Source organism: Uloborus diversus, chromosome 1, assembly GCF_026930045.1.
Source record: "Uloborus diversus isolate 005 chromosome 1, Udiv.v.3.1, whole genome shotgun sequence".
Lineage (NCBI taxonomy): Eukaryota > Metazoa > Arthropoda > Arachnida > Araneae > Uloboridae > Uloborus > Uloborus diversus.
This window is the reverse complement of record NC_072731.1, coordinates 215,893,680-215,919,579: the sequence shown is the minus strand read 5'-3', so window position 1 is coordinate 215,919,579 and position 25,900 is coordinate 215,893,680. Positions and strand designations below refer to the sequence as shown.

The following is a 25,900-nucleotide window of genomic DNA, read 5'->3' as shown; positions in this document are numbered from 1 at the left end:
ACAAAACTTTTTTTAAAAGGCATTCTCTTTCAAGTTGCCCGGCAACTTAGGACTGTCTTCTCTTAATCAACTTAAATCATATTTTGGGAAACAGAGATGGAGGAACAGTTGAATGGGCTGTCAATACACGTTTAATTTTGCTCCTCATAAGGGGTTTTGATCTGGGACGTTTCAGAAAAAGTGATGAGTGTTGCCGCTCTGTAGATGCATAGTGTTTGTTAATGTAATTTACATCTGCATCGAAACTCTTCCTATTTAGTTTGCTAAGCATTATCTTAGAATATTAAAACCTGAAAACATATGTCATAAAAGAATGAAATTTTCTCAGTACTTGTTGCAATATATTGCACAGTAAACAGATAATAGGTTGGAATCTAAGCAAGCAGTAAAATGGATAAATACTGAGGTTTCCTTGCGCAACCAGAAATTTCCTTGTACAATACAACCTCATTTATCCGGACTAGATAGGACCAAAGGCAATCCTAGGAAACGAAAATCCTGATAATAATCAATAATATTCTTAAATATGCAAACTTATCTAAAATTACACCAAAAAACAATGCTTTCTAACAAAACTATATCGTACCGTTTTTTCACAATTACTTCATCGGTTATAATTCAGCTGCAATAGTGTCGGGCTAACATCCAAAGTATATCATATTGTTTGCTAAATTAGTACTTTACTTTATTGTACGTTCTATGCAGGAGTAGTATGCTTAATCGAATTAAAACTGAGTATTTGGCGCATTTAAACTTCCGTTCTTGAAATTATAATTTTAAATGATTATTTACATAAATATATTTTTTTCTACTAATTTGATCCGGATAAACGGGGGCTGGATAAACGAGGTTCTGCTGTGTGTAAAATACATTAATAACATAGGTAGTATATTACTTAATCCTAATCTTCTGCGAATTTGAACTATCCCCCCCCTCCCCTCCAAACCGCCATGCCCCTCATTGTGACCATTAAACAATGAAGAATTATTTGTACACTGTCGTGTTTTCCTGACAATGCAACTAAAAATGAAAATAATTTAAGCCAAAAGCAAGCCCGTGGTTTGGGAGATCGGGGGGTCACTTGCTACCCCTCTTCTGGATTTTACAAACACAGGGATGTGCCGTCCAAAACTCGCTTTTAGAGCAATCTTGTTAGCAGGAAAATGGTGAGTTTGGAGCAGTAAAACGGTGAATTTGAGCAGCCTAGAGCAGTAAAATTGCAGATTTAGAGCAGCTTACAGCAGCAAAAAGTTAAATTTTGCATCAATTTGGAGCAACTATGTATATTTCACGCACTGAAACCTGTGACATGATAAAATAATAAAAAAGGAGATTAAGGATGCAAAAGACCATAACTTTAACACTCCAACTACTAATTGAAGCTCTCTTAATGACATTTATTTATTTTTTTTATTTTATTTTTATTTTATATTTATTTATTTATTTTCTTTTTTATTTAATATTTTTCACAAAAAACAAGTCGTGTGCTGCTCTACTTTTTTTCTCTTACACTGATTTAAATTTAGTTCACATATTTACTTTGCTTAATACATCACTGCTTTTGTTCACGTTTAAGTTTTGGTGCTTTGATATCTATTTTTAAATTTTGTTTGCTTTTATGTAGTTCATACATACGTGTAAACGACATAAGATATATATACATAAAACTCAAAAACATATTCAAAAAAGCTTTAAAAAAGAAAAAAGCAAAAAACAATAGTTAAATTGAAAAACTTTACCTAAACAAGTTGCAAGTTAGTGTTAAAGAGCTATTAATTAATCTTTTTTTTTCTTTTTGGTACCTGTAAGTTATTTACTAACATTTGACCTTATACACATAGGCATATATGTTACATACTGAGCTACTTGATTAACAAATCAAAAAGGAAAGGCAAAGGCAACCATTAAAACCTTTTATTTTTAACTGTTTGATATTTAATCACAAAATTAATAATGAAATTACAATTAAAAAAAAATGCTTTTGAGAGATGATGTCATAAGAAAAGGAATTTTAAAATACACGTGAAAAAAAATATGAAAAAATAAAAATAAAAATTTTGAGGCAGGCTCAGAATATGGAAAATAATGCTTGAATCTCAGAAACTGTAAATGTGTACATATTCATTGCCAGAGCATTAAAATTCCCCGATTTTTGCTATCTTGTTTTTAACCAAAATTAGGGATCAATTTTCTGTCCTAAAATCTTAAGAAACCCAAGATTAAAAACTGGTGAACAATATTAATTTTTACAGATGGCATTTGCTTAGATCAATTTGGATGCAACTGGATTGATATTTTTGAGTGGGCGTGGCAAGAAGACGAACTTACAAGACTTCTTCTGAAAACAAAAGATAAGAATGGTTGAAAATAATGCTCAATGCAAAATTTTGCAACTCTAGAGATCCAAACCACGTAATAAATTGAAACTATTGAATTTTTCAAAAGCGGATGCAATCGGATTTTGAAATGCGCAAAAAATCGGGACTATATTTAAAAAATCGTAAAAACAAGCTCCAAATGCATAAACTTGTTGATAATTTGCAAAAACTGCCAAATATGCTGAAGGAACTGCAACATGAAATGCAAAATCACACTTTTGGCCCAAGTTTGTCCGATTTTGGAGCAGAAAAATTCATTTAGCAGTCTTTTGGAGCAGTTTGGCGCAGCTGGCACATCCCTACAAACATGATGAATTTAAGCATTTTTGTACGTATTTTGTTGTTTTTTTTTTGGATAAAATGTATCAAGCAAATGCTTTGCCCTTCCTCCCCCCACCCCCCCCAAAATTTTTTTTTTTGAAATGACAGGCCTGCAAAAACCCCTCCCTTTATGAAATCCTGGACACGGGCCTGTCACGCACACACAATATTAAGCTCAACTTATTTATGAAAGAAGTTAAAAATAATAAACAAAAGGAAATCGAGGTTTGTGGAAATAGAAAAAATATGGCCCTCAATTTTGCTTGACTGTGGAAGTAAATGATTAAAACCGAAACTAGATTAAAAACTAGTTTATTTACATTATTGTAGTTAAAGTAGCTTACTTTATATGTATACTTTGGGGTTGGGAGTGAGTAAATTTTCCTTCTATGAAAATTTAATTTTAGGCAGGGGTTCGAAACCTGGGGGTAGGATTTGGGAGAATTTGGAGGGAGATGTGAATGTTTCAAAAAAAGTAAATCTTCTTCATCCAGCAGTTCACCAATGAAAGTTGGTAATATATATAAATCTATACAGATGTGCATAAGAGCATTATTTTTTCTTCCATAAGCTTTTTAAGCCATCCAAAGAAAAAAAATGGCTTTTACCGTAACAAGGATCTGTAATGTGTAAGATAACCCTTTCAGATAACATGTATTCATTACATTCAAATAAAAATTCGAGTTTTCTTGATCTTTTCACAGCAATTTTCTTGAAGGTCGGGTTTATTATGTAAAAAACGAAATCTTTTTAAAACTACCAAGTAATAAATTTCAAATTCAAAGCCCCCCCCCCCCCCCCGCGATGTATTTGTAATTGCAGCAAGTAAATTATTGAAAACTAATGTTTTCATTTCATTTTTGATTTCCTACTCACGGAAACTTTTTAAAAATTTATTCAACTGCTTGAAAATAACGACAGACCAGACGGAAATGCTTTGACCACAATGAGGGGATGCTGATTCAACAGTTTTAATGACAATCAGATGTTTTTCCCTGAGCGATACGAAGTGGGAAGAAGGGAGTTCTTGAGTTTGCCGGTCTACGGGGAACATGCCAAGGTTAACCTTGAAAACTCAAGTTTTCGCCAAGGCAGAAGTTGAGTTATGGCAGTTTGATTTTCCTTTTGTAATCAAATACTTACAAATTAAATATATTAAATGCATAATAGCTTCAACTATATGTCTCAATCAAATATATTCTCTATTTTTTCACATCATTTGTCAATTTACACCCTTTTAAGCCTCTTAAAGAGAACTATTTCTCAACGCGGAGTAACACATCTCGTACTTTTCCCAGTGCTGCCAAGTTAGATTGGAACAGACAATAGTTATTTACGTTAGGCAACTGCTAAATTTTTTTTTTATTGAGCTCTATTAGTGGTTAAAGGGGGACAGTACAATAGACCTGTGCTTGCACTCAGTTCAAGTGCCCCCCCTCCCTTTCACTTCATACTTCATAGTTATTTACCCCCTTTGAAAAAATGAATAGACTTTTTGAGCTGTGTCACTGACCTGTAAGAACTGTCAAGCTCTTTTTTTTGTACAATAATAATTAATATACATAATAAGCATTTACTGTTTTGGAATGGTGGTTTACTAAAACATTTTTAAAATGATTATTCTGCAATTAATGTATTCAAAATTGCAAGTATTGTCATTATTATTATTATTATTATATTTAGGGTGGCTTTACACCACTTCATTTAAGTTGCCAAAGAGGTCACAACCAATGTTGCAGAACTCTGCTCCTTGCAGCTTGTAAGCCTGACATCAGGAACAGCGTAAGTACAATTTTGTTTTCATTCAAATTTATTCTTTAATCTTAAGAGGTTGATAATATTATAAACGTTCCTTTAATTGCAGTATGGAGACACACCTCTGCACACGAGTGCAAGATATGGTCATGTTGGAGTACTTCGCATTCTCATCAGTGCTTTTTGCAATGTTAGTGAAACCAACAAAGTGAGCATTTACTTCCTGATATCTATAAGTGTACATGTTTCAATTCATAATTTTTAGCTAACACATTTGTAACAATAATGTGTATCGTTAGCAGTTTAGATTTATTTCATATCTCTGCTTGTTTAACCTTCAAAGAACATCTTTATTTGGAAAAGACAGCATCAACAAACCTATTTTATCTGAACATGATTTTGTTTAAACTGCCCAAATGTGTTCTTTTTATAGTGAACTTATTTGAAAATGATATTATTTAGAAGAAGTAGAAACAGATGAAAACTAAAACTTATCATTTTACATTATTTATGAACAGTAGAAAAAAGCAAGTTTTAAAAAAAAAGTTTTCTAGTAGCTGATGTTGTAATACTTACACATTCATCAATACCAGTGTCACAATTTCGGTTGACATGACAGTATTTTTGCATTTATTTAAGATTCTGCATAGTGAAAATAAGCGGAAAGTAGTTCATATTTAAAAATATTTGCAGTTTATTTCTTATAGTTATCATCAGTGATGCTTTAAAAACATTTATTAACATTCAGTGAAACATTTCCTTTTTTAATTCTTATTTTGAAATTTATCTTTTTTCATGCATTTATGGACATAAAATACAGGATTGTTTCAAAAGTGAAGGTGATTCTACTTCTTATATATATATTATTTATTTTCAGAAATCAATTTTTAAATTATACACTGGTCAATTAATTAGAAATCTGTAAAATTTTCTATAAAATGCTTACCAATGGGGAAGTATGTAAAATCTATTTAAATTTCACACTATCAGAATACTGCCGTGCTAAGCGCAAAAGTCGTATCTTCATCTGAGTTTAAAATGAGGAATTGCCACTTAAAGTTGTGTAGCTCCATGTATTTGATATGGCTGGCAACTTTTTCAGAATTTTGCAAAACAATATGAGGTGTGGCTAGAAAAAAACCGAACTGATGCTATAAAAAAATTTTATTTTCCATTATTTACAATTTGATGTTATCTCCTTCAATGTACTCTCCTTCTCCGTCTATACACCGCTCCATACAAATTTTCCACTGTTCATAGCAATGCTGCAGATCATTTTCGGTAAGTCCATACATTACTTCCGTCGCTTTTTCTTTTACTGCTTCAACACTCTCAAATCTAGTTCCTTTCAAAGCTGACTTGACTTTAGGGAAAAGAAAAAAATCACAGGTTGCCAAATCAGGTGAGTAGGGTGGATGGTCTAAGATGGCAATGTTGTGATTGGCTAAAAACGTCTTCACTGACAACGCATTGTGAGCTGGGGCATTGTCTTGGTGCAGGATCCATGTCTTTTTTTTCCACAAATCGTTCCGTTTTCTCCGTACTCGCTCACGTAGGGTAGTCAGGACGCTAATGTAATAATGCTGATTCACTGTTTGTCCCTCTGGTACCCAATCAATGTGTACAATCCCTTTGACATCAAAAAAAAAAAAACAATCATCATTGCCTTGAATTTCGATTTTGACATTCGTGCTTTTTTTTGTCGTGGAGAATCAGGAGATTTCCAATGCATCGACTGGCGTTTGGTTTCGGGATCGTAAGTAAAAAACCACGATTCATCACAAGTAATAACATTTTGTAAAAAGGTGGGATCTCTTTCAATGTTTTCTAGGATGTCAGAACAAATCATTCTTCGGCGTTCCTTCTGTTCAATTGTGAGACACTTTGGAACCATTTTTGCACACACTTTGTTCATGTTGAAACTTTCATGAAGAATCTGCCTAACACTTTCCTTGTCAATTCCTGTCAACTCAGACATTGCTCTGATTGTTAAACGGCGATCTTCTCGAACAAGTTTACTGATTTTTTCAATGTTTGCATCAGTTTTTGCTGACAATGGTCTGCCAGTGCGAGCGTCATCACTTGTGTCTTCGCGGCCATCTTTAAATCGTTTAAACCACTCAAACACTTGTGTTCGCGATAAACAATCATCGCCGTAAATTTGTTGCAACATTACAAACGTTTCACTTGCAGATTTTCCAAGTTTGAAAAGAAATTTGATGTTAACACGCTGTTCTTTCTGTACACTCAACATTTTTCCGACGCACAGACAAAACGTCAACTACTTAGAACAGACACCACGGGCAGACTGAGTGCAGGAGGCAGATGAAACTCGAGCAGTAGGTGGAGCAAGAGTCACGTGACAGGCCAGGCGACTTTCAGCCTTATTGCATTCGTTTTATTGTTTCACCTGTGCTAGTTCAGTTTTTTTCTAGCCGCACCTCATATATCCCATTCACAAAGAACCATAAAACATTGTATTAAGGTAAAATATGTTACAAAGAATCACTTAGTGACCATAACTCAATTTTTGATAAAAAGGGTAGATACGACTTTTGTGCTTAGCACCATAGGTGCCCATATAGGGGTGAAAATGGGGGCTCAAGCCCCCCCCCTCCTTAGAAATTAGAACTTTCTTGCTTTTAGTGCTTTTTTCTTTCCAAAAGTGTAAAATAATTTTTTCTCCATCCATTAATGAATAAGTTATTGAAAATGTCAAATTTTAAAAACTCTAATCTGTACTGAAATCAGCTTCCAGGGGGAAAATATCCTGCTAAACCATGGGGAAGATGTCTGAGCCCCCACCCCCCTTAAAATTTTGCATATAGGTGCCTATGCTTAGCACGGCAGTGTAGGTAAAATGTGTGGTTGCATTTCTTGATAAAGATAGCAGAATGGGAAAAATGACTGATTTTCACAATTTGAAAAAGGGTTTATTGTTACTGCTCATTAAGCAGGTAAGATCTTGTTGGGCTCTCAAAAAAGAGAGAGAGAGAAAGCAGCCATGTTAAACTTTTCAAAAGTTGGAAATCGACCCCACAGTCTTTGTCCATGGTATATCTCAAGTATAAGAGAAATCCTTGTAATACCTGGACATAACGGCAAACTAAATGCATTCTGCAATGTTATACTTTTACTCTACAGTAATGTAACTATACATTGTGGCAGAAGGTTTCAAAACTGATTCAATGAACATCAATCTGATTTCTGTCACCTTTGCTAGCAACAGCAAAGGCCTCCTATTCCATATAATTTACAGGATCTTAAGCAGGTCCTATATTTCAAAATTTTGTGGGCTGGAGGTTGTATGCTCTATGAAAATTTTCCAAAAAACAGCAAATGCCACACCCACTGAAGAGTGAAACCACTGATTTTCTGAAGTAAGGGGAGCAATCAATGCCCCAGACACTCCTAAATGAAGGGTTTTAAAAGTCTACTAATGCATGGTATTCTCTGGACATAATGCTCTCCAGGAGATTGTAGAATTGATGCTGACACAAATAGGGGGCTGTTATCCATGCAAAAGGTGTGTCTAATAGAACATTAATCTAAGTTTGCTGAACTCATTGGCCAATCTGTGTATGTATGTGGAAACATTAAAGAATGATCTGAAACCGACTGAAATCCTTATTTTTTGTTTTTGATATTAAACACTTCATATGTATATTATCATCGTCTCGAAGCAACAGTATCATATCTCACTGTTATTCCTGTTGCTTTGAGTCAACGATATGTCATTATAGTTTTAGCAGGGGCAATGACACACACAAGGGAGGGGTCCCGGGGGTCCAGACACCTCCCATAGGTCTTGCTTCCCCCCTCCTTGATTGGTTACGATTCTAGGTATTTTGTACATAAAATAATTTCAAGCAATGTAACAATAATTTCAGTTGTAATAAGTGAAAAAATTAAATTCTCATGTTAAAGGTTTTTAAAAATTATTGTGCATTTTTCCTATATAATGAATGGCCTATAAGAAGCAGAATGGTGATTATAAATGAATACATTGTAATAACCATGTTTTTAGTTTTGTAATTCAGATTAAAATGATATTCTTTGAACCCTCCCTTTGACTCCATTTTGTAATTTTGAGAAAAGTAAAAGTCAATTATGTTGCTTTGTGGTTAGTTATTTAAATACATTTCATTCAATGATGATAACTATTTATTTAATAGTTTATTTTTTACTGTTTTTCGTTCTCGGGAATTGATAAAATTAAGTCAAAATGTTTTACAGTGCATTGAGGTGTGATATAAGAATGAGGCTTTCGACTTAGACCCTGCCCCTTGCAAATTTCTTTTGTCCACTAATGAGAAAGGGAACCCACCTGGGGGGGGGGGTGTCGTGGTGCAGACTGCGCCATTGACATTTTTAGCGGGGGTTGTTTTGAGCTGTATTTTTCTCATTTTTTTTGGGGGGGGGATCCTTATGGGGGTGCACCCTTGCTATTAGGGAGGGGGACACTCCTGGTTTTAGTATAACCTAAGGCGTTAAAACCCTGCTAATCCCTGCTGATTCTGTTTGATCAATATTTACTGAATTTTTAACAAATGTCTGTCTGATTCATGGCACTTGAATTTGAAACTGGATTCTTTCCTTTGCTAGAATGGTGATACAGCCTTACACATATCCTGTGCAATGGGGAGGAATAAGCTTACTCGTGTCCTGCTAGAAGCTGGAGCAGACTGCAAGATTCAGAATAATGTAAGTTTTTTTTTCATTGGAATTTTGCAGAGAAATATTGATGTAATTTAGTTAGAAAAATGCATTTGAAGTCCCTTTAGAGTTGCCATTTTTTCCCAGATACAAAACAATTGTACACAAAATCATGGATTTATATGTTTCAATTAGGGATGCGCTGATAAAGAAACTGATGTATCACCAATTAATCGGCTGAGTTATTGGCAGGGTTGATTAATCAGCCGGTTAATCAATTTGGCTGATTACAGATTAGTGCTGAATAATCAGCACCTTCCTAGTTTGAAGGATTTAAGCAATGAAAAAAAAAAAAAATTGAACATGAAAAAAAATTTACTTTTTTCCTCCTTTGTTTACAAAGTAATTAAAGAAAGATTCATGAAACAACTCTTTTTTGAAATTCAGAGAAACATTTAGCTATTTTAAAAGAATTTATATTATTGTTTTCTTCAGAAAACAGGTGAAAATTTGCTGCATTAAATGCATAATTCTAAAAGCAAAATAAATGCAGATTACACTTACAAAAATTTTAAAGTGAAGAAGGTTTTAAATGTCAATTATTCATTTAAAGCTTATGTTGAAATTTTTTAAATGAATGTTTTTTTTTCATTCAATAATCACATGCATTTTTAAGAAGTATCCATGAAAGCATATAATGCATTGAGCAGCTGAAATGTGTTTCTAGCAGAAGAAAGCGATGAACACTCATTAAATAAATATACACTTAAAAAATAAGCGTAAAAGTGAATGTAAAATATCAAAGAATTTTCTTGTGAAAACCTTGCAGCCACACCACCTTGCACGGGCCTCTCATATTGGACAGACCATCGTTACACTGGGCACACAAGTGTGAATATTTAGCCTATATGAGGCAATGTCTTCTTTAGTTAAAATTAACCATGGTTCTCTATCAGCTTTCTATCTCTGAAAAGGCTGGAAAATACTTCATGAATTTCCAAGTCGTCATCCAAATAACGAAAAACACTTTTTCTAGTCTAGGAATGTGTCAAGTTTCATCAAATAGTTACTGAGAACCAGCGAGATTTTTTTTTAATGAACATTGATTTCCCATTTACATAAATTGAATTCACCCATTTTCTATCATTCTATTCAAAAAATTTGGGGGTGCAACCGCCCCCTCTTGACCCCCCTGTTTGCCGCCCCTGCTCATGCACAAAATCAATACACAGGTATAAAAAAAATATCCATGTAGTTTTATAAAAAATAATCAGAATTTCTATGGCTCAAAATACAAATAAAATCAATAATCAATATAAATAAATTTCAAATTGTAAAGAAAATGCTACAAATAGTGCAATACAATTGTATGCAAGTAGTGTAATACAGTGCCAAATTCAAGGCAAAGTCAGAGGAGGCTTGAGCCTCCATTATGAATACTCATGCACAAAATCAATACACAGGTATAAAAAAAATACCCATGTACTATTATAAAAAATAACCAGAATTCCTATGGGTCAGAATGCAAATCAAACCAATAATCAATATTAATGAATTTCAAACTGTAAAGAAAATGCTACAAATAATGCAAAACAAGGGCATGCAAGTAGTGCTATACAGTGCCTAATTCAAGGCGCTGTAGCCTTGAATTAGGTCTTTGCATTATTTTTTTCTCAACACAATTGATGTTTTACTTATGTTGATGATTAATTCTATTCATACCAATTCATTTAAATTTATTTAAAAGTTGAAGTCATCAATCTGAAGGAAATAATTCAGAACTGTAATGGGAGGAATCTTTCACATTAAATTTTTATGATGAGATTCAAAATAATCAGACCCGGCCCGGATCTATAAATTTTGGGCCCTCCTGCAACGAAATCTGTAGGGCCTCTGTAATATATGTAATTAACTGTAACTGTAGAACTGCAACTTTAACTTGTACATAGTGTGACTCTTTGATATGCATGTAGATGTTTAAGAGGTCAGCGCATGTAGTGTCCACTACTCTTCTGTTTGTAACAATTATGTAGTAAATAATTCTATTTAGCTTATTGCTGTTGTGCATCGCTACTAATGAAACAAGACAGCCCCTCCCCAGGGGCCAGCAGTGTATACTTGTGATGTTAATTATTCTTAGTGCTAGTTTATTTTCAATTTCTTGGGCCATTAGGCCCTTTAAGGACATAGGCTCCCCTGCTCTGCTTGATCTGGGGGTATGCCGATCCAGGCCTGAAAATAGTTATTATGTTTTAAATTTTAATGTATGTCTTTTTTTTCATGATCTACTGCAGTATGATAAATATGTCTTGTGCTGCTCTTTCTTTGTGCTTATTTCTAGTAGCAAATCACATGAATTTAGCTGAGATTAATATGTAGTTGTGAAGTTTGAGTCTTTTGCTCTGAAATTAAAAAAAATATTTAAGAAATCCACTTCAATCAACATATTACAGTCAGATTTAATAAGGAAATCAGAAATTATTGGTATAATGTCGAGTCAATGGGAGCCTGATTCGCTTTAAACAAGCAAATCCCAGATATAGTGAGCAATGTTTTTGTAATTCATGACATTCTATTGACTTCTACTTTTCCAGCTCTGTTAATCTTTCTTTGGAAAAATTCCTTTAGCGTTCCAAATTCAATTGAAAGTTAGTGATGCATCATAAATCCTCAGAACAAATGAAGGGATCTGAAATTTAAAAAAATAAATAAAATAAAAATAATAAAATAAAAAAGATTAAAATAAGGATAATAATGAGAAATGTAAGGAATTTTAAAATAAACCACTACCAGCATACTCGATGATTTTTAAGTGCACAGGAATTTTTTTTTCAACGTCAGAGTAGAGTTGCAAATGACGTTTTTTGATCCATGAGTAGTCGTTCAAACACAGTAACAAAAGAAAGTCAATAACGTAGTCCAAAGCAAAATTAACATCTTCTGAACTGTCTGAAAATAAAAAACAAATAAAGTGATGTGAATTTTTGTTTTCTTTCCATGAACTAGTTTTTTATGAGCACTCAGATATAACGAGCAAATATTGCAGTCCCTTCACGCTCATAAGCGAGTTCGACTATATTAGTTTTTCCTGATATGGCTTATTTCAAAATATGTACCATATTTTGTTCATTCATAAAGTTCATCTATACTGTGTTGATGATAATGCTAAAGCACAGTTCTGATTACATGAACTGATATGTAATTAACAATATCTTTGAAAGATTTGATTCAATCACCAAAACTTGTGGTAAATGTAAGAAAAGCATCTGTGCAGTTGCTTTTTAAAATCAATAGCAATCATTCTGCCAGAAAATGTTTCAACTGCGTTCTAATAAAAATATTAAAAATTAATATTAATTTTTTCCAATGTGTTGCAGGGTTATTGGATGATTTTAATGACTGAATTTGTATTATAACGAATAAATACCTTTTTGCTTGAAAATTAAATGAATCAATTAAACTGTGTTTTGATGCACCAAAATTGCAAATTTTTTGGATCAAAACAGTGGTTAATTGATTCATTGAATATGTATTGTACAAAAGTACAGATTCTAAAATGTCATACTTATTAGTTTTTTCTGTTTCTATGATTAATGAAAGCTGAAGTAAGTGTGATGCTGATCATGGTAACTTTGAAAATCATATTTTAAGGAATCAACGATGTGCTATATCAATTAATTAATTATTATTATTATTTTTTAAACGTTTCCTGGTATCTTTTAAAAGCTTGTGCGAATCCTATTGTAACATTCATCATTCACACTCGTTAAAAAATATTTTCCAAAAAATTGTTTAAATGTTAAGTAACTTAGAAGTTAATATACATTTAAATTGGTTCTAAACAGCAAGGAGAAACTCCACGGGATATAGCTGAGAGAAAAGGTTTCCATGAGGTAGCTGAGCTATTGGACAACCCCCCTGTCACTCGAATTCCTGTACAACATAACCAAGATTCTACAAAGAAGCATCATAAAGATCATAGTGCAACTTCACAGGAGGGAAAGAAAGAGAAAAAGAAGGTTAGCTTTTTTTTAAAACCCAGTTTGAATTTTGTGTACATGTGTTTTCCTATTCTAATATAATAATTATGAATGTCTTTTTTCTTTTTTTAAATGTATCCAAGTTAACATTTTGTAAATATCACTAAATGCATGACAACTGAAATTTTATGATACAGAAAGCAAGTGTCATGCATCCATTTTCACTTTAAAAAGCAGAAAATTCATTCATTGGCAGTCCGAGTTTTAGAGTAATTTTCAATGCATTTTCAGCTAACAATCATTAGCATGAAGTAGCACATACTTTAATAATCCATTCAATTGCCTTCTTAGGTTTTCTTTGTTCTCTTATTCACTCCTTTTATCAATACTTTCCCTTCCGTTAATGATCGGCATCCTGTTTTGAAAACACGAAATAAAATTCATTAATTTCATTAATCACAACGTACCTCAATATGATGAACATTGTGAGACACTTTTATGCCGCCTAAACATGAGTACACTACAGTAACTTAATCAAGTGCTAGCAGATGCAGATCCTAAGGAGAGTCATGGTTTATCTTTAAGTGGCCAAAAATAGCTTAAAGCCGTCCTTTATAGAACTTAATTTTGAAAAATTCACCACCTATATTCACCCTATTTGTGCTCAAAAATGACACTTAAGAACCCCTCTTCTGGAAATAACCCACTCCATAACTAGGAGCCTGATCCGCCCTTGATGGCAAGTAAACAACATTTAAAAGATTGGTTCAATGAAGCATTTTGGTTTTACAGACATGGGGAAAGAGGGACACGTGTGACCATTTTTTTTATTTCTTTATTTTTTAAAAATTATTATTCATTCCTCACAGTAAAGATACTCCCATGATTGAAGAATCTTTTCTTTGCGACATGAATTTTTTTCAGATTTAAGAATTTTTTTTTTTTTTTTACTTTGTGGAATTTTTAAAAAGTGTCTTTAGTTGTGTGAACATCCATCCCTGGGGAACATATGAAAAATGCTGGACAAGCATCATATCTTAACAAAAAACTCTTTAATGTGAAATATATAGATATATAACAATTACAGTGAAGGATTTGTAACCTATATTGTGTCAGATTACTCTACAGAAAAATTAAAGAAACTGAATGAAAATATTTTTTCTAAACTATAACTCTGCTCACTAAAAAATTTTCATGTTTCATCACATGTTCTGATCACTGGACTAACTTATAAGACGGAAAATACAAAGAATATTTTACTTTGTAAAAATTATTGGTATATTGTGTGTTTAACACTAGAAAGACGGCGTTTTGCGTATACCTAGAAAGACTAGCAGCGGTCACTTTGACCGCCATACTGAAAAGATTGAAAATTTCCTCCCTTCGTAATTTTTAACCATAGAAAAGATTTGTTTTAACATGTCAGAATTTGATTTAGCAATTTAATCGTAATATAGTCTGCAAATAAGTCTCAGATAGCTTTTTTTTAAATTTTATGTTCGATGAAGTAAAATACATGCTTTACACAATTGGCATTGAGAAAGAGCAAATTTGTACAGAAAAAGAGGAAATTTTCTTAGCATGTAATAACTAACAAGTACTATAATCAACCATGCATGTGTTTAGTGTAAAAAATATCTAAATAACGCAAGATACCGTACATTACTATCTCTTACAGTATATCAAAATACTTATGTTATCAGGTCACCTGTATATTAGCCATTAACAGTTTTGTTTTTGGCAATCAGAACAAATGCTCGTAGATTTATTTCCGCCTAGTTTAATTTCACACAATTTAATCTTTTTCCTGAGGTAGATACTTATTTACATGCAGCAAAATTGATCAGTGGAGGTGACTTGGAGGAAATTAGAGAAATATTTGATTTTTATGTTTTTGAAATGTTCCCCTTTTGTTTCGGCGTCGGGCCCTTTTCCCCTTTTCTTTCACTGCTTTTTATATATTGATCATCAGTTTTTATTAGTGAGGTTTCTTCTGATTCTAACTCAGAAGAATAAGCCTTTTCTGCAAATCTAGGCTCTGAAAAATAATCACAATAATCTCATGAAAGCTAACTATTCTCATCGCTAGGAATATGTTTCTCTTCAGATAAGTCAGACTGTTCATTCGAACCATAATCTATTTTAGTTAAATCTGCAACAGTTTCAGGAATTAATGTTCCTATAAGTTTCGCTTGTCAACGGTTCTTCTCGACATTATAAAGATAATTATGTGACTGAGCACTTCATTATCATCTAAGAAAACGAACGTCAATGCTTCAAGCAAAGCACATGTTTTGGTGCACAAAAGTATTCCAGCAAACATTTTCAGAATTTACCTGTTTATTTTTACTTCCTTTTATACCCAAAGTAATTTCACGTGTCCAGTCACATGCTTTTCAAATTTACCTTTCTCGACTTTGCCTCCTGTGCAGATAGCAGAAAACTGAAACCATGCAACCAGCAGGTGTTTCGCATTTTCCTAACAGTTCAAAGAATTAAACCTAACCAGCAGGTACTACTCAAGCTCAAAAGAACATTACTCACCCTGACAACTAACAATAGTCCATAGTACATACAACTGATAAGAGAAAAAAGAATAAAACGGATGCGTAAAGAAAGGTTCACTTAGCGGTCAAAATGACCGTAGTCAGTCTTTCTAGGTATAAACATTTGTAGCGACTGTAATAATAATCCTAAAGAAAAAAAATTTACTGTTCTAAGATCTTAATAAATAGTTAGGAAAAGTCAATGAAGGAAAAAGAGTTTGAAAATTAAATGCAGCAAATATGAGCATTTGAAAATCGTTTGCGGTCAAAATGACCGCTTCCGTCTTTCTAGTGTTAAGTTTCATATAGAACATGGGAATGAATTAAGAAATTATTTTTAAACTGCAATTTATAGTTAAGTTAAAAAAAAGACAAGATATTTTTATTTAAGCATCGTATAACACTAAACTATTGACCAACTACTATGTTACAAATAAATTAAAATGATACTAATAACAATAACAATTAACAATAAATTTACCAACTGATTGTGGAAAAATAATAATTTTAAATATTTGCACAAAGGATATGAGAACTGTTTACAGTGCCCCTATATGTTATGTTCGCAAGTACCCCATCATCTACTTTTGAACTAACTTGTGGAAAAAAAGAATTCTTAAATAAATAAATAAATAAATAGTAATAATAATAAGAATAATACACAGCATCATAAATTTACTTAAGTGTTCATAAAATGGTTTGCAATAATTTAGTTTTGCTTATTATCTTAAAATATGTTTTTACATGAAAAAGACTGATGAAATTGCAACTGCTAAAACAAAGAAGCAGTCACAACAGGCAGATAAACTGCTTCCTTGCTCTGAAAGTTTGGCTAAGAACTAGGACTGGTACTGCCATTACTCTAGAACTTTTCAAGATATTTTGCTTCACGTTAAACTAGTAAAACATACCATGTTCACATATCCCTCCCCCCCTTCCCCTACCATTTATTTATGTGCTACTTCATGCATAACAAGTTTAGTAGCACTCTAAAACATTAGTTAGTGCAAAAATTTGATAGGACCTGAAAGCAAGGGTCACATGTCTATTAGCAAAAGCGATTGTTTAAATGTTTGCCTTCAGTCAAATGGTCTGTTGCATTTAGAGATCTGATGCACAGACTGAAACTAACAAATTTCAAAAGGTAAAGAATGGATGAACGGTGCAAAGCAGCAATGTTACTTATTATGTCCCAAATTCCAAGAAAATTATTAAGTATGCTACTAAAGACCTTAAATCATCCAATATACCAGAATGTCTGGTATGTTGCAAGTAGTTCTGCCACCCCTAAGCCATTGCTTAGGGGTGGCAGAACTACTTGCTAGACAACTACTTCTGCTACTTGCAGAATAACTTACTGCTAAATACCTCCAATCAGGGCTTCCCAAACTGTGCTGAGCCTTAGAGGGGGATCTGCCACAACTTTTGAGAAAATTTTTTATTAACACGTTAAATGATATTCAAATAATGTACTTATACTTGAAAATCAGAATTTTCACCTTTGAAGTATAGAATTGTCCTTTGAACACTACTTCCTGACATCTCGAGAAATAGTGCTGTAAGATCATGCAGCTACCACAGTGCAAATTCTCAGTACATGTTGGAAACAGGTTTGGAATACTTTAATTCACAGAAAGTGTTCCACTTGCCTGAATGTGCATTAAAATATGTTCCAAATTAGCTCTGTTAAAAAGAAAGTACTGACATGTTTTTAAAATTTAATCCAAATGTGATACGTTCAATTGCTGAATTTAAGATTGGGAACATTTGGGAACATATTTGGGTATACTTGTGAAATTATTGTTTTCTGTGGTGCAAATGTAATTTCAACATCTTTCTTTAAGTACCAATCAATATAAACTCTCGATATGATATTACCAGAAAATTTGTCGCAATGAATTGCTGTCGGTTGGTGTCGAGAATGGAGGGAAAAAGGATGGCCTTCCTTTGTGGAAGACTTCATTGCCGGCGGCAATTGACAGTTGCGCTATGATACTGCTGTAAAATTAACTACAAAAACTACTGGTATAATCAAAGGGGTGGTCCTTAGGTGCCATAAAAAATGACCCAAAAACTGTGTTACAAAGTGTTCTAAAAGAAGAGAGATGTGTCAGAGTTCAAAAAATGTTCTCAAATGCGTACCCAAAAGTGTAAAAAACTGTGCCGAACCAAATAATGCTTTGAAAAATGGTCTCAGAAATGTTTTGAAAGCTGTTCCAAAAAGTGCTTCAAAAAGTGTTCTAAAAAAGGGAACAAGTGTCCAAGTTCAAAATGTGCTCAAAAAGTGTCAGAGGATTACTCTGCAAAACTACATACTGAAGCTGTCTAGATTCTGAACCTGGTATTCGACTCCAGCAATCAAAAATTAACCCCGATACAGTAAAATTGTGCCAGCTAAACCAACCTTACTCTTCCCATTAATTTGATGTTTCATTTTGAATTTTCGTCGTTTTGTTACCAATTCATTTCTGTGTGATCAATTTGATTTTTGTACTTCAGAATTTGCAAGTAAAGTTGGGCCTAGTAACCACAAGGGAAGTCATGTTTTCGAGGGGAGGATTTTCGGAAATTGTTTTAGTTTGTGACATGGGATAGGGTTATTTAAGGGAAAGTGTTTTCTTGTCCCCCTCTCCCCGGGTAACAAGAAAAGGGACTTTACACATCTTATTTTACAAAATGCTTATGAAAAATAGTGTGACATGTAAAAAAAGGAAGTGGTAAGGTGAAGTATGTCACTTTGTCACAAGGTGGGGGGAGGGGAGAGGGTGTGACATCATACAGGGGAGCCCCCCCCCCAAAAGCTATTTTCAGGGAGGCGGTCCACACTTAATATTGGTCTACGAAAGGGGTCCGCTGTCTACAAAGTTTGGGAAGCCCTACCTTAAATCGTTTTCTTTCTCAGCTGTTCTTTGGTAGTTAACCATCTTTTTTAAGAATGATTTGTAATATATCTTTTTGTGTGTTTTAGAAAAAATCTTCAAAATGTTTCAGGAATTTAAAAATTGTGCCTGATTTGTATTAATTACATTTTTAAACCTCTTCCAGAGTAAGAAATCTTCAAAGGTGCACTTTTCTGATGGGAAGAAAAAGACAGCCAAATGTGGGAATATCAGCCCTTATGGCTGCCATCAATCTCCTGATCCAGAATCCTTTCCTTCTCTCAAGCTAATGTCTTTACCTCAAGAACCGCTCAAAAGTGGCGAGCAGTATTATGCAGACCTTGCAGGGAACATCAAAAAAGTGAGTTCAAGACGAAATTTTTTTAATGGATATTTAACCCATTTATAAGTAAAGATCTTATTAGTTTCTTTACTTATCGTAAGTTATTGGTATTTATTACCAATCGTAAATGAAATTAAATTCTCTTTTATTTATTGCTAGAGGCCTGTCTCGACCTAGTTCGGGTTAAAAACAACTTTCTGTCTTAAATAAATGTTATGAAGGTTGGTAAATGAATACCTTTGTGCTGAAAAGTAAAGTAAGAAATAACAACGTCAAAAAGCACGAATTGCAGATTACTGCATACACCTGCAATTTGTGCTTTTTAACGTTGTTTATTTCTTACTTTATTATGAAGGTGCTTTTAGTTTGAAAATTAATAGTAAGCAACTTTTTTTTTTTGTTTAGATTTTATGAGATTTGAAGCAAATTTATGTATTTCATTTCCCAGTCAAGAGAGACCAACATATAATTCCTACTGAATAGTACAATCTTCCCTCATGCAATGTTGCACTACATATTGTAAAGTTGTATGTTTAATGATGATGATGGTATAAGAAATTTTCATTAGATATTGTAATCACTTAATTTGGAAAAGGAAATATACAGGGACATCATAAATGTGATTCAAAAATACATGTAAAGAAAAATTCTCATAGATAACGGGATACCCCTCAATATTTTTAGATTTGTGGATAGTGACATACTGGTAGAATTTTAGCTTCCTATTTCAACTGAAAGAGAGTGCTCAACCCTCTTCCCCAAGCTTCATATGTATGGGGAGGAGGGTTAAAAAAGTACATTAAACTGAAAAAACAATGCTGCATATTATAATATACACTAGTAATATGCATATACATTGCATTAAAATAATTATTTACAAAAATACTATTATTCTATAATACTGTTAGTAAGTCTAAAAAAATAGGGGGTGTCCTGGACTTTAGCTCGAATTTTTTTTTTAACCACCCCAGGGATCATGGGGGATGCAAGGAGTATGAGCTAACTGAACTGCAGTTGGTGCTGTAAGAACAATACTCGAAATCATATTATTCCATAGTGAATTTAATTAGGGTTAAATTCCATTGAATAGATTGGACAAATTTAATTTGAATAATAAAATTACTGTGATATTGTCTTTAATTTTAAAAGCATGAAAAGAAGTCCTGAGATGTGCCCTATTGAAGAAATTCTGTTAATTGCCCGTTTTTTCTTGTTAAACATACGAAGTCTTCCTGGGAGAGATATTCAAAGTAGTTTAAATGTGGAATGGTCAGTTTTTATATCCCTGAATAAAGTCCCGGCAGTTCCATAAAATAACATTGCAAAAGCCTGTTGATTGATTTTTGGATGGTGTTGAATTTATTAATTTTTTTCCAGTTCCACCAGGTATGCCGATCAACATTAATTTACGTTCCTGGTTTCCATGTACCAATCATGAAAAAAATTCTTTGAAAATTTTTTTCACTGATTCTCTGCGGTGGTGGCAAACAAATGTCCCCTATTGAGTGTCTGCTTCAATGTGTTTTTATATCTCTTGACATTGAACCACAATCGTAGTACTTCTGCTGACTCTCTCCATGCAATATGTCGTCCCAGAGATCTTTTCCAAATGTTTGCCATAAAGCAATAGTGTCTAAAAGTTGTCAAATTATTTCCTAGCCAATGTGTTTTGTTCGTTGTTGTTGTAACTTTGAAAGTACGGTAATTGTGTGGAATTATTCTTTCAGTTGGGAATTTTCTGAACTAAATGTACTTAACTGAATTCATTTGCAGATGTTTTTTATTTCAATTTTAGTATGAATCAAAAACCTTAAAGGATAGCCCAAAATGTATGCAAACTTACAACTTTTAGATACATGGACTATTATCATCCATCTACACTACTTGAATTCAAAAATTAATTTGGCCGAAATGAATCTCAGTTATATTTCATTTAATTAAATTTTGAAGTGTAAACATTCTGTGACTCTAAATGGTTTTCAATGTCCTAGGCTAATGGAATGCTATGTACCCAGACTTTTGCAGCCTGAAAGACATGTAAAGCTTTTTGGCGGTTCTCATGCAGGGATGTTTTTTTCTTTCACGTGTGACCCCTTTAGGGTCTAAAGGGAGTGCGGGAAATTATAGACCTGTGAGTCTAACTTCGGTGGTTTGCAAAATTTTTGAAACATTGATAAAAATTAAGATAGTAAATTTTCTAGAGACTAATAATCTATTGACTAGTTTTCAGTATGGTTTCAGGAAAGGCAAATCTTGTGCAACTAATTTATTACATTTCTATGACAAAGAAAAAATTCTCATAGCACCCTTAATAGTTTGCTTGCTAATAACTAACTTTAATAAATTTACTTATGATAGTTATTGATGTTTACAGTTTGGATTTATTTTCAAAATTCTTTTTTCTTGTTAAGTACTTTACATACAACTTTTCCTAATCAAAATGCTCTTATTGGTTTCATTTTTAGCCTCCTTGCCGCTTCAGGGAAATAGAATGGATACTTATCATGCTTAATATTTTATGTCCAACGTATGCACTTATGTTCTACAGCAGCGGTTCCCAACCTTTTTTCCCTTGCAAACCCCTTTCAAATTCGGAAAGAAGTTGGCGAACCCCCGGCATAATAAGCAATATGTAAGAAGCAAAAAAAAAAAAGCCTCACATACAACAAATAGCGAGAACAAAATTGCAAAATATAAAGTGCAAACTAAAATGTCTACTAAAAATGAATGCAAAACAAATTGAAGTAAAAAATAAACCCAGTGGATTTTTTTTTTCTTTGAGCTTCAATTTTGAAAAAAACTTTGTATGGGATGGTTTTGGAACAAAGAAGCTCAAAGAAAGGCAAAAATATGTGGTAGTTTTATTCTTACAGTAGATTCAGCATTTAATTTGCTTCTATATTTATTTCCAAATGCATTATCCTTTTTCATGTAGATATATTTTCCAAAATGGTAAAAAATAAAATTGATGTCTTTTTTTGACACAACAGGACATTTATTTGTAACATCGAATCAGAAGTAAATTGTGGAATAATTTTTGAAAATATCTTATAGAAAACTCTCATATTAACGAAATGATTTTTTTTCTGCCAGTAAAATTAGATAAATCTTTAAATTCAAATCTTCTTGAAAAAGACTACAAATCTAATTGTTTGCTAGAAATATATACTGCGTACATTAATCCTTTGGGTGCTGACGAATTTTCTTCTCCTATTGTAAAACGTATAAAATAAAATGCGTAGTTATTTTTGTTTTATCCAATTTTATTTTTGGAAGGAATAAAACGCCTATAATTAACTTAATTTTTTTCAAAAAATGTGATTTTTTACCAATAAAAATATTTTGATGTTGCCTTATTACAAGAGAATTTTCTCCCCAAATTTCATGAATTACTTTTTTACATGCAGCTCAAATTAAGTGCAATTTCTGATTTCATTGATTTTTTTTACTGTGTACCTTACATTGTCGAAAGTTTCAAACAAGAAATTTTTTTTAAAGTAAAATGTTTTTTTCCCCACACCTCCAGAAATATTTTTTGGGCAGTTAACTATTTCTTCTGGAAAATTATACCAACTAATAGTGGCACAACCGCACTTCCTCGAATATTCTTTACACCACAAGAGAAGAGTGATAGCCCTTTGTCCCACTCAAATGGCTAAGAAACTAAGCATCCAAATTAACTATAAATGTTTCAGACACTCGCGTATGCTCCATGAAATGCTTCCAACAAATGTAATTGAATTTTCCGATCAAAAGCTACTGAGAAAACTAAAGAATTCATATGCTTTCATTGTTTTCATAAATTGAACCTTTCTGGTATTGCATCAATTCCACCATGACAGCAATGAAAACAATGAAAATCACTTCTTGGAACAGATATATATATTTCTTGAAATTTACATAATATGTCAGTAAGTATGCTAAAACTTGCATCACAAGATATTGAATGTGCAAGAGACAAATGAATCAATAATTTAAAAAAAGAAAAAGAAAAAAAAAAACATGATGTAGATGATGGTGATGTAGAAAACACATCAACCCTTGAAGAAAGTTAATCTCTAGGCCTTGTAATTATATGCATGGTCAGACATGATTTCAAAATTTGTTTTGTACTTATTTTTGTTGTTTATCCTCATAATTATGTATGCACATTCCTGTTTGTTCAGATAACATTGAGTCCTAACTGTTTTAGTAAGGTTTTGCATAACCCTTTAAATTGATGGCATGTGTGCAAGGTTCATATATGCTCAAATGAACTTTTGGTGGTAAATGGCCATTTTTAAAAATTCCTTATAAATATTAATTTAAAGTAAAGAACTGTGAATGTTAATTTCATTTGTGATGCTAAAAAAAGTTTTTTTCAGTGATATTAATTCATAAAATTATCTAAATCTTGGTACAACAATACAAGGCTTACTCAATACCATGTGTATGGTTGTATTGAGATTATTTAAAGCTGACTTGCTATTAAACAGAATGTTGCAATATGCTGTAACCCTAGATCACTATAAAGCTCGCTTCTGTCACTTTTATCTTGTAAGAAAGATGAGGCCCTCTTACTGATACAAGCATAAGTTGAAGAAATCAAAAACTGAGGGGAGCTTTGTTTAAAAAAAAGTAAGGAGATGCAGATTAAAAACAGTTTGTAGTAAAATTCAATAAAGTGGAAGGATGCTGGAGTAAAAATTAGGAGTAACCTAGGTTTATGTTTACTCTTGGTCCTGTTCGATTACACCCCTGCTCTGTTACAGCATTCTAAACAAGGAATGTTATTTCTCTGTTGAAAATGTCTGTGACTGCTTCTGATTTGTTTCAGTGTTTTGTCTGTAGTTGTTCTGCAACAGTGCTGTTTGTTGATAACTCTGCCACTTCTCAGATCATTGTTTTTTTGAGCTGGCTTGATGCATTTAAGATGCAATAATTATTTTGAAAGACAGATTTCAATTGCAACCTGTGAAAACTGGATCCTAGGTAATACTATTTGTTAGAAGAGCGTGGAGTTCTTTTTGACATGTTAAATTGACCTAAACTTGTTTATCAAAGAAAATTTTATGGTAAGACTGGAGAAATAAGGATTTTTTTTTGAGAGTTTGAAATTGAATTGAATTATTGATGTCGAGTGATAGGAAATAACAATCATTCTTGTGTGTGTAGGGGTGGGGGAAGGCATAGTTTTATAGAGATTAAAAACTGTCCTGAATAAAATTATGTATGCAAATTATGGGGACCATAAAATATAGGTATATTAGGATTATTATTGCAACGTATATTATTGGAACTAAATTATACTGTAGTAAACATGTGTGCTTACTGTTAATTTTCTTTTACTTTTTCCTAGGGACCTCGTGGTCTTGGCTACACATGTTATTGTGCGCCTTTTTTCCACCATGTTGAAAGAAAATTAGATGCCCAGAAAAAGGAACTTCTTGAAAAACTAGAAGGCCAAGGCGAAAATCTGGAAGCTAAGATAAGAGGTCTTGAGAAAAGAACAAAAGAAAGGCTCTCTGGACTTGACCAAAGGGTAAAAGAAAGCCTTGCTGCTGAAAGGGGTGAATGTGCTGAAAGAATTGATCGTAGACTTTTCCGTGAACGTTGTGAATTAGACCAGAGACAAGAAAGGACTACAAGAGCTTTGCGCTCTGAAATGAGAGCATGGTCTAGAGGAGAAACATCTGCTCAAAGTGGCTTAGAACCAGAGCACAATATTGACATTCCTCTGCACAATAACGGTGCAACATTTTACTGTAATAAGGATTATTCTCAAAGTGGGCTTTCTAGGTCCAAATCAGAAGATATGTTGTCAGATACTCAGAGTCATCAAAATAGCATTTCTTTGGTTTCTGGTGCTACTTCTCGATTTTCTGGTCATGGGAAATTATGGAATGGTTCTGCTGCTGCAAATAAACCAGATAGTAATTTAAGAACTGGGAATTCCAAGCATGAACAGTCTGGCTCTGCATGGAATCATTGGTCTCAAGCACGAATGAATCCATGCACTCCAGTTTCTAGATTAAAAATGAAATGCCTTGGTAATTTTGACCTCAAACGTGAAAGTAGAAGTGAGGGTGATCTTACTCGTTGTCATATAATCTCAGATCAAGATTCAGAATTGACAAACAATAATGTTGTGCAGAATGATATGACAGTTAAAGCATCTAGCAAATACCCTTATTCTCCTGAATCCAATAATGATGTATCAGACTACAATGGAACTCCATATGGTAGAAATATTTCGTTAAATAAAAATATTCCATCTAATATGAATATTTCTTTCAAGAACACTTTCAGGCCCAAATCGAAACCACCATCTATTTCAAAGCCAACAGTATTGAGCTCTATGGATAATCGCAGTACATCATATGTCAATGATCCATCTAATTCTATGAACATCAAATCTCCTTACCGAACAAATCACAATCATGACCAGAATCATAAATCTGCTTTCCCATTAGAAAATAATGATGGCTCTAGCTTTGTTTAATTGCAGCTATTTTTGATGTATTTTCGTTTATAACCGTCATTATATTGACTGCACCATGCTAAACTAACGAATGTGAAATATCACAAATTGCGTTTTTATAATTTGATGGTTTGCTGTAGTATTCAAAAAAGGCCATCTGCTGGTTATAACAACCTAAAACGATAGTTTTACACTTAAAGTTATACATAGAAATTAAAACATTGAAAATAACTAAACGCTTCAGGTGGGAAAAAAAATTATTGTTTTTACTTTCGTGAAAAGTGCAAATTTTCACATTCATCAGTTTAACATTGTGCCGATGATACATAACTGTAACATCCCGAGTATGATATTATGCTGAAAATGTATTAATTGAAAGTTCTGCAGCTTTTAGAATCGCACAAGTTTCTGAGATAAGAGTTCACTGAGCTGAAATATACTATGTGAAAAGTAATAAATTTTTATGATGCATTATTAATGCTATGGTGTATAAATATTTTGTTTTAAAAATATTATACAGCAAATAAGTTGCCATTTTAGTTACTGCATAAAGCTACAAATGCAATGTTGTAATTGAATTTT

General features: G+C 32.9%; 1 protein-coding gene across 1 annotated transcript in view; it reads left to right on the top strand.

Moving 5' to 3' along the window:
• The window catches only part of LOC129218677 (ankyrin repeat domain-containing protein 6-like), a 36,543-nt gene extending 11,204 nt beyond the window's left edge, over nucleotides 1-25,339 (top strand). The window contains exons 4-10 of the mRNA XM_054853000.1: nucleotides 4,383-4,481; nucleotides 4,564-4,662; nucleotides 9,060-9,158; nucleotides 12,956-13,129; nucleotides 18,682-18,876; nucleotides 24,197-24,809; nucleotides 24,861-25,339. Of these exons, the coding sequence (XP_054708975.1) occupies nucleotides 4,383-4,481; nucleotides 4,564-4,662; nucleotides 9,060-9,158; nucleotides 12,956-13,129; nucleotides 18,682-18,876; nucleotides 24,197-24,809; nucleotides 24,861-25,339 (1,758 nt within the window). The remainder of the gene's footprint in view (nucleotides 1-4,382; nucleotides 4,482-4,563; nucleotides 4,663-9,059; nucleotides 9,159-12,955; nucleotides 13,130-18,681; nucleotides 18,877-24,196; nucleotides 24,810-24,860) is intronic.
• Nucleotides 25,340-25,900: the final 561 nt, after the last annotated feature.